Consider the following 11,831-nt stretch of genomic DNA (forward strand, 5'->3'; position numbering starts at 1 on the left):
AGTCAGGCCGATGGCACCTCAATGTTGAGTGTGCCCCATATACACTGAGTCTGGATGCGTATTCTGTAGGATAGTGGTCGAAGCTGAGACTATTCCACCGCCCCTCTTCGGAGCCGAATGTTTGTGCATCTGTTCAGGAAGTGTTAGTGTGAGATCTCAACACCAATGGAAGACCATCATAATACTATGAGATCCGGGTGATGAAGATTGCACTACGATATAGTGAAACGGTCTCCAACGTAGAGGTATTGTCTTACCGTCTTGCGCTACAAAAATTCCTTTGCCCACCTCATAGTAAACAGAAGTAGTGCGATACACCGTCCATGTACTAGGCGGTTCTGGTATCTCACTTACATGTGACCCACACTTCCACCATTTTCCTGTAACACCCCCATCGACGCGTATGAATCTCGGAAGTTCGCCTGCATCGAGATTTGATTCCTGCATGGTCTCGTCGATTCTGAATATGAATTGAATCGCTGCCAAAGCTGCATGCATCGTTGGAGCTTGATGCAAAGGATCCCTGCTGCTTGCGTTATGAAATCCAAAGGGATCGATAGAGTTCGACTCATCCGCAGTCGTGATACCACTGTGATGCGAGTTCGTGGCGCTCGAAAGGACTACAGAAGGCGAGCTCAACATTGGTAAAAGCGGCTCTTCTTTCGAAGCTCTAACGATCTCTCTCTGCAGTCTCCTCAGCGCATTCCTCCGTCCTTCTCCATATATCAGGGGCATATGAATACCGAAAAGTCCGAGCAATGAGTACGCTGCATCCTCTTCCCGCTTAGTGGTGCGTTTGCTTGCCCATGAAATTCGTTCTTCAACCGAGAAGTTCGACAGTGGGCTTCCAAGTAGAGCTGCTTCAGCAATACCAGTAGTCCATTGAATCTGTGCGAGGAGTGTCGTACGATCTCCGAGTCGACATCCGTCCCGAGAGTAGAATTCGATAGACACAGGAGCAAGGAGTTCCTGGAGTGTCCAGCCCCGAGTAAACCACCTGCTTCTTTGAAATTCCGATAGCCATGCTGGCTCACAGCCTGTGTCTTGATGTGAGGCGGCTCCAACGGTAACATCGGCAAGATACACATAACAAATGACCGCATGGTGGTACCAGCGATACATGGAGTTAACGGCCTCACCGACCTCCTGGCTACTCTCCTGTTTGATGCAGCATGTATCGACCCAGAAGAAATGGATGTCGTCCCTTAGAGCTTGTTCTCCACAAAATCGGGCTTTGCGATAACCGAAAGGTTTGCTTCTTGCGCGGTTCTTTTTAACATCTTTGAATGAAATCTCGTCGTCGTCAGCACCCCATGTGTGCGATAGAATGGCGTAAGGAGGAATGTTGTTTCCGAAATATTCGACGAGGCTGAGGTCGCCATTGCTGTTGATCTGAAGAAGACGCATTTGGACAAGGTAGTTAATGAGCGAGGCCTGACGTGCCGGCCCAAAAATGGTGTCGCAAAGCGCTGCCTATCAGCAAGTGTGGTGCAGTCAAATTTCGCGTATACCTAGGTATTGCTGTCAGCCGTGATGGTAAGGGACGGCACATAGGCACTGCGCTGCCAAGGTCCGGTGACCGTAATCAGCCACCCAACATGGGCGATGGGTATCATTGGACGAGGAACAAGCACACTCCACCAATCGCGTTATACCGAGCCTCTCCATACATGCCAGCTCCCGATCGCGCAATGATGCTGCGAATAATCTGCCATTCAATGCGGCCACTGCTATTGATCAGGATGATCGTGTATAGTTGAGATTGATCCATGGATGTCATTTGCAGGGCCTGCTCATGTACTGTAGCTGATATCGCTGCCTAGACTTTGGCGAGCGAACTGAGCGGCAGCCTTGTTCACAACCGCAATCCGAGTGGAACTAAGCGAAGCATCAACAACCATGGTCGCAAAATTCCCTAAGCTGGTACTCCGTCAGGCTCCTACTATAACGCTTCACTCCATCTCTCCATATGAATGGAACGTACTCTACAACAATGCCTTCTCCGCATAACGACATGGACCGTTTCGCATCAGCCCTGGACTCTACAACAATGAGTCCTTCGCATAACGACATGGACCGTCTCGCATCAGCCTTGGACTCTATAACAATGAGGTTTTCGCACAACGACATGGACCGTCTCGAATCAGCCCTGGAATCGACAACGGTTCAACACAGTACATTATACTTGCGATTTCTCTCATTCGTGAGAGCATCTTTTCGTCTTGGTCGTCGATCGGTTCAACACAGTTTGGGTAACTTCGGTGTATTGCCGCTGGAACTCCGGGAACAGATATGGCTTTACGTTCACGACAGTCCCATCGTCTATGCGGCACCAGTTTGCGACACGAAGCCTTTGCCACTTCTGTGCTGTTGCAAAGCGCTCCGGGAAGAGATCATATCCACTATTACCAGGAGATGTGAGGTGAAAGCGAAATCGCTGGAGAGTCTAGCTTCACTCATGCCGAAAACGTCTGGAAGTCTTTCTACAACATCAGCAGGAAGTATCGTCGGAAAGATCTCAACACCGAGCAAGATCTACGTCGATTTATCGGCTCCGTTGGGGATACTTGCAGAATTGCCGAGACCGGGAAGACGTGGCGACTCAATCAGATGTGAACGAGACATGAATGATGGAGGATACACAATGCCTGATCTAGCGGGGGCTGGATTTGTCGGTCTCATAGAGTCCCGCCTTGAAGACTGGCGCCAGATCTTCAGGGCTTCCACTATATCTCCAACCCAGAAGATGATTATCATTGGTCTCGGAGATGTGGGACAAAGTGGTCGCGTTTCCGGAACCTCCATCGTCCATGTATGCCACTTCGCGCGCTGGGCAGCTACCTTGATACAGTCAAAGAGCGAAGGAGACTGTCAGGTCGAGGTAGACGTGCCAGAGGCGTTGGTGTTGCGGGTTATGAGACCGTCGCCGCCATTGAAGCAGTACAAGAGGTAGAGCGCGTGCGAGTAGGTGGTAGTCGAAGACGAAAGCACCGAGAAGTCGCGATGCGAACAGTCGTTTGACCGAAAAGAAACAACCGAGTGCTTGCAAAGGAGTACTGAGTTTGAGAATATCAGCGTCAATTCAACATAATAGACGGATTTCGAGCAAGATACGAGAGATAGTGAATGCCGACGTCCACAGCAGCTTAGTTTTCATGGCCGTGTACGATCCAAAGCAGGCACCCTGCACATATGTATAACGGATAGATCGACTCTTGTATTGACGAATTGGCTGTCCAAGCGCTTATTCGTCTTGTCCGCATGTATATAGCCAATGTAAAGGCTTCGTGTTGTCTGTCAACGCGTTCGTAAGGCCCAGCGATTGTGCTATGACGCGGTCGAGATTCGGGTATCGAGCGATTCGTATGAACCCAGCGCTGGGCATATGCGATGAATTGACGCGTGCGAGGTTCGAGTGGCTCGCGCGAATGGTGTTGGGATCAGAATCGCGCGACCCGCGATGTGCTGCCGGGTCGGGATGTTCCGAACACGCTAATATCGTTACGTCATGCGCTTCCCCGACCTCCTTTCACCCCCATCAGGCGCAGCGTGAAGTTGCGCGTTCACACGAACCATCCAACGACACGCTGGCAATACGCGTAGAGAAGTCTAACTACCGAAAACCCCCTCTCAACCAGCTCGCACTACGGAGAGACTGTCGATATAGCCAAATGGTGGACGTGGAGCTTCTTTCTCAAAGGGCGACAATTGACGACACACTTTGGACTATGGCAGTATACGAATGATTACGAGATGCCTTTTGACGATGGTCTTCGCGTCGACCGTGATGGTTTAAGTGCCCGGACAGAGATGGACCTTTACCAGTGTTCTATCGGCCTTCCATCCCATCTTCCTTCTCAACCACCCAACGTTGCGACTTCTCTCACTATTGGAACATCGGTTACGACTTTCTTCTACCAACCGAGGTAAACGTGCGTTTGCGCACTCGCCGAGACCGACATTGCTTCATTGCCCGTTTGTTATTAACTTATACATGCTCTACCGTTACAGTAGCCTAGAAAGGTTCTTGACTTTACTGCGGGGTTCGGGAACACGCTATGGGGCGTATAAGAGAACCTTCTTACCGTATATTTGGCACTGCATCATATACTAACCACCGCTAGCATTAACTAACAGCTAAAATGGCCCCTTCAACCCGACTACGAGCTAGGCCGGACCGCCGTGTCAACTATGCTGAGCCCTCTGGCCCGATAGGTACCCGCAATAACCCTGTTCGTATCGAAGAAACCCCAGAGCCCGAAGCCGGCTCCCGAACCTCGCCTGCTCCTACCACATCCGGCAGAAAGCGCGGTCGTAAGCTTCCTGTTCGCAAGAAAACTAGAGCTATCTCACCTGAAGCACCAGAGGCCTCTCTTGAGAAGGACTTCAAAGCTGTCGCTCGTGTCAAGGCTGGTGCTGTTGTTAAACCAAAAGCAGAGCCGAAGACACGCAAGAAGCTTCCGACACCGAAGGAAAAGGAGCGACCGAAGAAGCAAGAGTGCTCAATCTGCGCAACAACAAAGGACACGGCTAGATCTTTTAAGGTCCCCAATGATGCTTGCGAACATCTTCAGACTATCTGCAACTTATGTGTCGCAAAGATGCTCAAGACAAGGGTCGCCGATCGTCAGCTTAAGGACGCAGAGCTGAGTTGTCCGGTCGGCAAATGCGACTACTTGTTAGACTATGCAGCTCTTCGGGCCATAGTGAGTAAGGCAGCTTTCGAAGAGTAAGTCATTCACCAACAACACCATTGATCAGTATGCTAACTCATTCCAGCTACGATAAAGCCGTCACAAAGCACGCTCTATCTAGTGGCGAATCATACATCGCCTGTCTTTCTGCCAAGTGCGGCCGATACTTCTCCATCGAAGACTGCAAGAATACCAAGCAAAGCAAACAGCGGGTTGCCTGTCCCTACTGCGAACACGAAATTTGCTTGAAGTGCAATCGCCCCTGGACGTCGCATGGAAAAGGCGGGTGTGACCAGGCGAAGAAAGCAGAGGACGATTTGTCTAAGAGGGCTGTCAAGACTATGGGGGCCAAGCCATGTCCAAAGTGCGGTATGAACATCCAGAAGCACGGTGGATGCGATCACATGACATGTAAGTCTCGAATAAGGTCAAACATCAGCCGTGATATCCGACACTAACGTACATTTTCAGGTGAGCAGTGCGGCCACAACTTCTGTTGGGTGTGTCTCGTTGAGTACACCAAGGACATTCAGCACCGCGACGACTGCCCGCATGCGCGAGTTCACGTTGCTGTCGATCCTGGCAATTGGCTTCCTGAAGACTTGACTCTTGCACAGATCAACCGTCTTATCGCCGAAGCAGACGCTCGTCTCGATGCGCCGGTGGAAGCTCCCGCACACGCTCATGTGAACGTTCCTCATGTAGCGCCGGCACCACAAGCCCCAGCCCCAGCACCACCACCACTAGCCGTCGCTTTCGGCGGGATGCTCAACCCTCTTAATTGGAGGGGCGGTGGAGGCGGAGGTGGCGCAAATGCAGGTGCGGGTGCTAATCGTCACCCACCTGCCCGGGACCATGAACGCAGACGACGGGATGATGAGTTTTGATCAGCTAACGAAGCGGAGCAAAGACGGTCAGAGTCAAACCTACGTGTGGTTGAGCAGTACTAGCTCACCACGAAGCCATGACGATGCGGTTCCAGGTGCAGAAAGCGCGCCCATTGTGATGACCCGTGTACATGTAGGTAGCCATCAGATTTGAATGCATAATTCGGCTAAATTGTCGTCATAATCCTACGTGTCCGAGCTGGCCTGTTCCTTATCATTATTCTACACATCTTCGCTTGAGTAATATTCGTACTGCTGTCCTCCGTCATAGATTTTAGGATGTCATCGTTGTGGATTTTTGATGTCATCATTACGTTGGTGGTAGGATGTTATACATCGAGAAGCCTACGAGATTTCTGCCGAAGAACTTGTCTGTTATGTATCTTACCTCTGACAACCGAAAACTACCCTAAAGCATGTGTTGTCGCCATGTTGCCACGAATGCAACGTAGAGTACGATGTCGCCTTCAGGGTAATCTTCGAGCGTTGGTTCCTATTAGCTGTATTGCACCTTCTCATATACCAAAACCGACGCAGGCACGACATCGAAACAACAACAACCGTGCGGCATATCCGCTGGCAGTCGCGAACCACACCACCCAACATGACTTACTCGCAATTGCGCTCTCATATTCCTCCTTTCTACAACCCGCTCCGCGAAGTACGCCATCATGAGCGATGCAGACTCCGACGACTGGGTCGATTCATCAGAGGGCTCAGACGACGACATAGACGACGAGGCGAGGTGAGTGACCTTGAAATCCTCCATGTCCCAATATGGGGTTATCTGTCTGCTTACATGCCGCTAATGTATCCGCCTCGCAGCGACGGAGATGATGAGACCAGCACCAGTGAGCAACAGTTCCCGCGCAGGAGCGTGGATGAAGTGGAGAGCGCTGCGTAAGTATCTGGCCATCCCCAGCAGTCTTCCGCCCATTCAACTCACCTATCGGCTCAACATGACGGCTAACCAATATCTACAGCGCCAACACGCGCCGCCGTACGTCATCCATCTCATCCGGGCTCGCCGCCATGACACCCGCCGAACTCACATCCACTCAACCACGCCAACCCACTCCCCCGCCCCCAAGACGCAGCTCCACGCTCCCGGATCAAATCGAGCACGACCCCAGCCATGATAGGGCACGATCTCCAAAATCGTCACTGCCAGACTACCACGACCCAGACTCACCTACCCAGAAACGAGGCCACGGTATACCTCGCAACCCCGTGGCGGATACATGGCGTGAAGACGCGTACCTGAAGAAGGAGCCCAGTGAACGGAAGATCTCCAGCGCAGAGGCCGGGAAAATGCAAGATAGGTGGCGATGCGAGTACTGCGGCCGACTGAATGAGAGGGGAGCCGAAACAACAAGACCTGATCCAGACGATCCACGTGTAGGTACTGCTGGTCCATCTACCGCGTACGTATACTTTTTCCACGTCGGACAGCAACCCCAGAAAATGCGTTGGAGACTACAATACTAATACCAGCGTCAGACCAACCGGCCCTGTTCGTATTCCCGCATACGAACCCTCAGGTGTGTCGGAAACGAAATGCGCATACTGTGGCGAGAAGCTTAAATTGGACTTATCCCAATACGATCCACGTGAATTTTCGGAGTTTGGAGTCAACTTCAACCTTATGTATTTCAAGGACAAGGCGGATTACGTAGAACAGGCGAGGAAGGCTTGGCAGAGAGCGCGTCACAGGGTTGGCATTAGGTGGAGCGAGGATGACAGAAGACACAGGTCAGAATCAAGGAAAGCAAAAGAGAAGCGAAGGGAGGAAGAGGAAGTGCAGAGTCCGCTTGGATGGACGGTGAGGCCGGGAAGTGAGGAGAGAGTGGAACCTGGAGAAGACGAGGGTGGAGATGACGATGCCGAGAAGAACGATGATGAGTGGGAAGACGAGAATGCGCCAGGAAGCCCTCAAGAGTAGACCGTTGCGCTGATGTAGGCGCACGACCACATCATTAACTGAACAATCATACTACCAACTTCCCAACCACCAAACCAGACCCCCAAGCCCCAGCGTGACACCACCATGCCACGCGATGCCCCAAGCCATCGCGAACAAGAACTTGGGACTAAACACCGTCCAAATGAAAAGATGCTGCCTCAACACCGTACAAGCCAGCATAACAGCGCCCAACATACCCCCCGTCCAAAACGTCAACAAAGCAACATGCCCCACCCACTCCTTCCTTTCCTTCCTCGTCTCCCGTCCCTTCTCCTCCTTCCGCGCCAGCTCATTCAACCACTCCCTCTCCTTCGCCACCCAATCCGCAACATGCAGCTCACTAGTATCAATATAGCGTTGCGTGCGACCGTGCGAACCCAGCAGAAGTATACCCGCCAAAGACCAATACACAGGTCCCGCCCAGTTCGACAGGAACACCAGTACACCGACGGCGAGCACGTTGTAACCCGAGATGCCGTTGTAAGAGTTTGAGAGGTCGATGGAGGAGATTGAGTTGCTGTTTCCCAGGGCGAAGAAGGAGGTTTGGGTTAGGAGGAGGGAGGTTAGGGTTACGGCTGTGGGGGTGAGATCCAGGAGGGCTGTGTGGGGTTGGATGGTTAGCGCGTGGTGTGCAGAGAGAGGGGGATGTGGAGGCAATATGTGGTGGCTTACTGAGGAAGAAGTATTGGAGTCGGAAGAGGAAGTAGAGGGGTATGTTTTGTGCTTTTGTCTGCGTGAGCAGGAAGAGCGTTGTTAGGTCGAAGAAGGCGACCGCGAGTTCTGGGGTGCTGTTAGTAAGTCTGTTTGATTTCATGTAGGAGGGGTGTGACGTACCGCCGTTGCCTTGCTTTCCTCGTCTTTTTCTCCGCTGTGAGCGTGTCCACTCCGCGAAGGTAATCCAGACTCCGCTTAGAAGTAAACCTCCGAATACCATGCGCGCAAGACCTACGAGTTCCAACGTCTTGACCATTTCTACCAAGCCTGCGCTAAGGCCGTAGGTCATCTCGGGTGCATCTTTGACGGTGAAGGCCAGTTTGAAGATCAACGCCGTGCCGCAAAGCGGTAGTACAGCAATAGTCCCAAACATGCGATTCTGATCCGTAGACTCAATTTCCACACTGTGCATCTTCTGTTCGCCGTCGAAGGTCGCAATAGAACGCGCAACATGTCTGGCTATACGGATGGTGACATCCATGTACGTAGCGCCGATGAGAATCCAGAGTATGACGGACGAGTTACCGTGGAAGAGGCCGCTGTTGACGATGTCGTCGGCGCCAGCGTACTTCTGCCCAGTCTGGTTCCATCGTCTGACAATCCTGTGTATAGCCAGTGCCATGATCGCAGGATGGAAGATCCAATTGTTGTACCATTCCTTCCGCATGTTGTTGAAGAAGAGGCATAGGAACCAGCCGGACGTGGCCCAGTACCAAAAGTTGTGCTCTTCTTCCACGTATGAGGATGCGAACATGAGAACAGCGTACAGTACGAGGGCGAAGCCGTAGTAGATGCCAGCTGGTGTGGCAGGTCGGAAAGCAGGGAGTGTGGAAAAGCTCAGCGCGCAGATGAGGAAAGCCAGACCGGTCCCGAGGAAGAGGCGAGCGACATTGTAGTTCGAGGCTGTGCTGGACATCATCTCCTGGGCTTCGTGCATGAACTCATAGACATTGCCTTGGAAGTCGACACCGCTGCTGATCGCACCGACAGCTGCCTGCCATAGACACGCTAGCAACTGGCCGTCAGATAGGTGCGAGCGGCTTTCTCCAGGTTGGAAGCATTTGAATCCTAGATCGCCTTCCGTCAATGCCTGTTCGTCAAATCGCAAATTGGTGTATTTGGCTTCGACGATCTTCTTCATCTGCTTAGCATTGCGGTAGAGAAGTTGCATGCGGTCCGACGGATTATCCCAGAATCCTAGGAACTCCTTCAAGAAGACACCGAGATTGTTCTGTGGGACAGGAAATCCGAGCAGACCTGCAAGTGTCGGGGCAATGTCGCTCTGTTCAACCAAGCGGTAGTACTCAAACTCTCCTTCGTTCTTTGGTTTGATGGGACTCCGCTTGTCAGCTGCTTCAGTGACTTTGCTGAGTTTCGGGCTCATGAAGACGAGTGCGGGAGAGGTCTCGCCTGGCGATGAGCCACCGTGGTTGCCGCCATCGTTCATGCCGTGATCGCCGCAGAGCACGAGGAGTGTGTTGGAGAGGTGGTCTTCGTTCTCGATAGCTGCGTAGATGTCGCGAACGATGCCATCCATCTCGACTTGCTTAGGGACCATGTTTGGGCTGTGAAAACGTTAGCATTCCATAGCCAATCGAGACACCAGTATGGTGCACCTCTTAGGACCAGCCTTATGCCCAATATGATCCAAGCCCAGATAATGCATAATCATAGCATTCCAGTCACTGTTCAGCAACTCATTAGGAACATGCCTCGTCACATTATTGTCAACCTCCGTGAAATCCTGCACTTGAGAATCAACAATCTATTACTCCTACATACAGCGGAGAGCTTATGACTGACCGATACAAAGAAGCTGCTTGTGCCATCGGCGCGCTCAAACACGTTCGGGAAGAGCTTCAGCCAGGTGTCATCGCCGTACATGATCAGCTTTCCTTTCCCATTATCATAGTCCTTCGCTTTGATCTGCGCGAGCCAGGTGTCTTGCGTCGCGAGGGTAGACGTCGTGTCTGATTCGGCGAAGTTTAGGATTACGTCTACGAAGGAGGGTATGGAGCCTGTCGTTATGGCTTTGACGCGGGGCATGGTGATCGTGGGAGAGGTAGCGTGAGCTGTGAACGGAAGCGCGGTTCCGTCTCGTATCAGACTAGGTAACAGTCAGTTCTATTGCGCGAGCGCAATTGTTCAAGGAGTGCCATACCTCTGCACGAAAGTCATGCCGCTTTCCTCTCCGTACGCGAAGTCGCTCCTCAGCGCATCAACAACCATGAAGATGAGCTTGTCAAACGGTGCCGCGGGTGGCTTCTGCCAATCCTCTCCCATATTCTCAGACCACGCAAGCTCTTCATACTCCGCTAGTCCGGGCATAAAAGGCTTGTACGGGAAGAAGCCTGTCGCGAAGACCAGTATCGCGACCGGGATGAGGAGGTTGGCAACCGTGAGAAGAACCGTTCGAAGCGCCATGATGACCTGTCAATGTGCGTATTAGTTGATTAAAAGTTCAGGACGCGCTCATAGCATGACGAGCAAGTCCAATGCCAGATGGGAAATTTGACGCGTCCAACATGGTGTCGCAAGACGCGACGTTACGTTTGAGGCTCTCAGAACTCAGGGTCCGAGCTCTAACCCCAAAGGCCTTAGTGGGGAACGCCATGGAGCCAATGACATCACTACCTCGGATGTGAGCTTCCTTATTGTCAGCATTTGCTCCGAGCAAGCATTCATGTCTCCAACGCCATTGGGACTTACTGGCTTAGCAAGGACAAGCCTACCTGTGTGTATCCCGATTCGACACACCTTTCTCCCGATCCGTTGCCTCCGCTCAGCCACGCGTTTCACGAGATCCGACCGAACTTTCGAAAAGAAGCTCTCTGCATACCTCCAGCAGCAACACCTTCCGCACATTCCGAGCTCATTATCTCCGGCGACCAATATGTCCTTCTTACTTCCTGGCCTTCGTAGGGGCTTGATGCTCAGCACGCCACTCATCTTGTCGACGCCCTTACTCGCGTATCAGTTCCGAAATGCGCAGCGCATACGATGCGATGGTCCGGACCCTATCACCAAGATCAAAAATGACCTCACAAACAACTACACGAACGAAGCGAGAACACCAGTCATCACTCAATCAGGTGCCATGAACCCGCAGGCAGTTCGTCAAATCAGCATGGGAAGCATTCTGGGTGTGATTGGAGGACTGGGAATCAGCGTGTTTAGCAAGCCATTGGCTGTACTGATTGGCCTGGGGATCTTTGCTTTGCAGGTAAGTCGATGATTTTGTTAGTGAAGTTTCGATTAGAATCTAGGATACATGGATGGGTACGCCGTATGCATGTGGGGATATCTATGTTGTATATGCAAGACACGCTACCGATCATTATGCTTGTGATCTCGAAGAAGATGAAACTGACAGAAGATAGTTCATCGAGTCGCGAGGTATCCACGTCATTCCGTACTCTTTCCTGGAGCGCCGGGTAAAGTCGATGAATGTCCGGTCACTAGTACGCGACAACGTTGCCTTCAAACTGTCCTTCGGCCTAACGTTCGCAATGGCCGCATTTGCCGAGTTTTAAGTTGCTGGACGATGTGTGTTCTTTCAGTATGCATTGGGCT

The 11,831-nt window shown here is 51.9% G+C and overlaps 3 protein-coding genes across 3 annotated transcripts; all 3 read left to right on the top strand.

Moving 5' to 3' along the window:
- Positions 1–4,142: 4,142 nt before the first annotated feature.
- J4E78_004080 (uncharacterized protein) lies at positions 4,143–5,581 on the top strand (the record flags this gene model as incomplete). Its single annotated transcript, XM_049364712.1, has 3 exons — positions 4,143–4,729; positions 4,780–5,105; positions 5,166–5,581. The coding sequence occupies 3 exons, from the start codon at positions 4,143–4,145 to the stop codon at positions 5,579–5,581; spliced, it is 1,329 nt and encodes a 442-aa protein (XP_049223790.1).
- A 671-nt stretch (positions 5,582–6,252) lies between these two features.
- On the top strand, positions 6,253–7,523 carry J4E78_004081 (uncharacterized protein; the record flags this gene model as incomplete). The annotated part of the gene is made up of 4 exons (XM_049364713.1): positions 6,253–6,326; positions 6,407–6,481; positions 6,565–7,005; positions 7,082–7,523. 4 exons carry the CDS (start codon positions 6,253–6,255, stop codon positions 7,521–7,523), a joined length of 1,032 nt encoding a protein of 343 aa, XP_049223791.1.
- Positions 7,524–11,151: 3,628 nt separating this feature from the next.
- Positions 11,152–11,791, top strand: J4E78_004082 (uncharacterized protein; the record flags this gene model as incomplete). Its single annotated transcript, XM_049364714.1, has 2 exons — positions 11,152–11,481; positions 11,639–11,791. 2 exons carry the CDS (start codon positions 11,152–11,154, stop codon positions 11,789–11,791), a joined length of 483 nt encoding a protein of 160 aa, XP_049223792.1.
- Between the last annotated feature and the right edge of the window lie 40 nt (positions 11,792–11,831).

This window comes from Alternaria triticimaculans, assembly GCF_023758025.1.
Source record: "Alternaria triticimaculans strain BMP 0046 chromosome Unknown scaffold_4, whole genome shotgun sequence".
NCBI classification, from domain to species: Eukaryota; Fungi; Ascomycota; class Dothideomycetes; order Pleosporales; family Pleosporaceae; genus Alternaria; species Alternaria triticimaculans.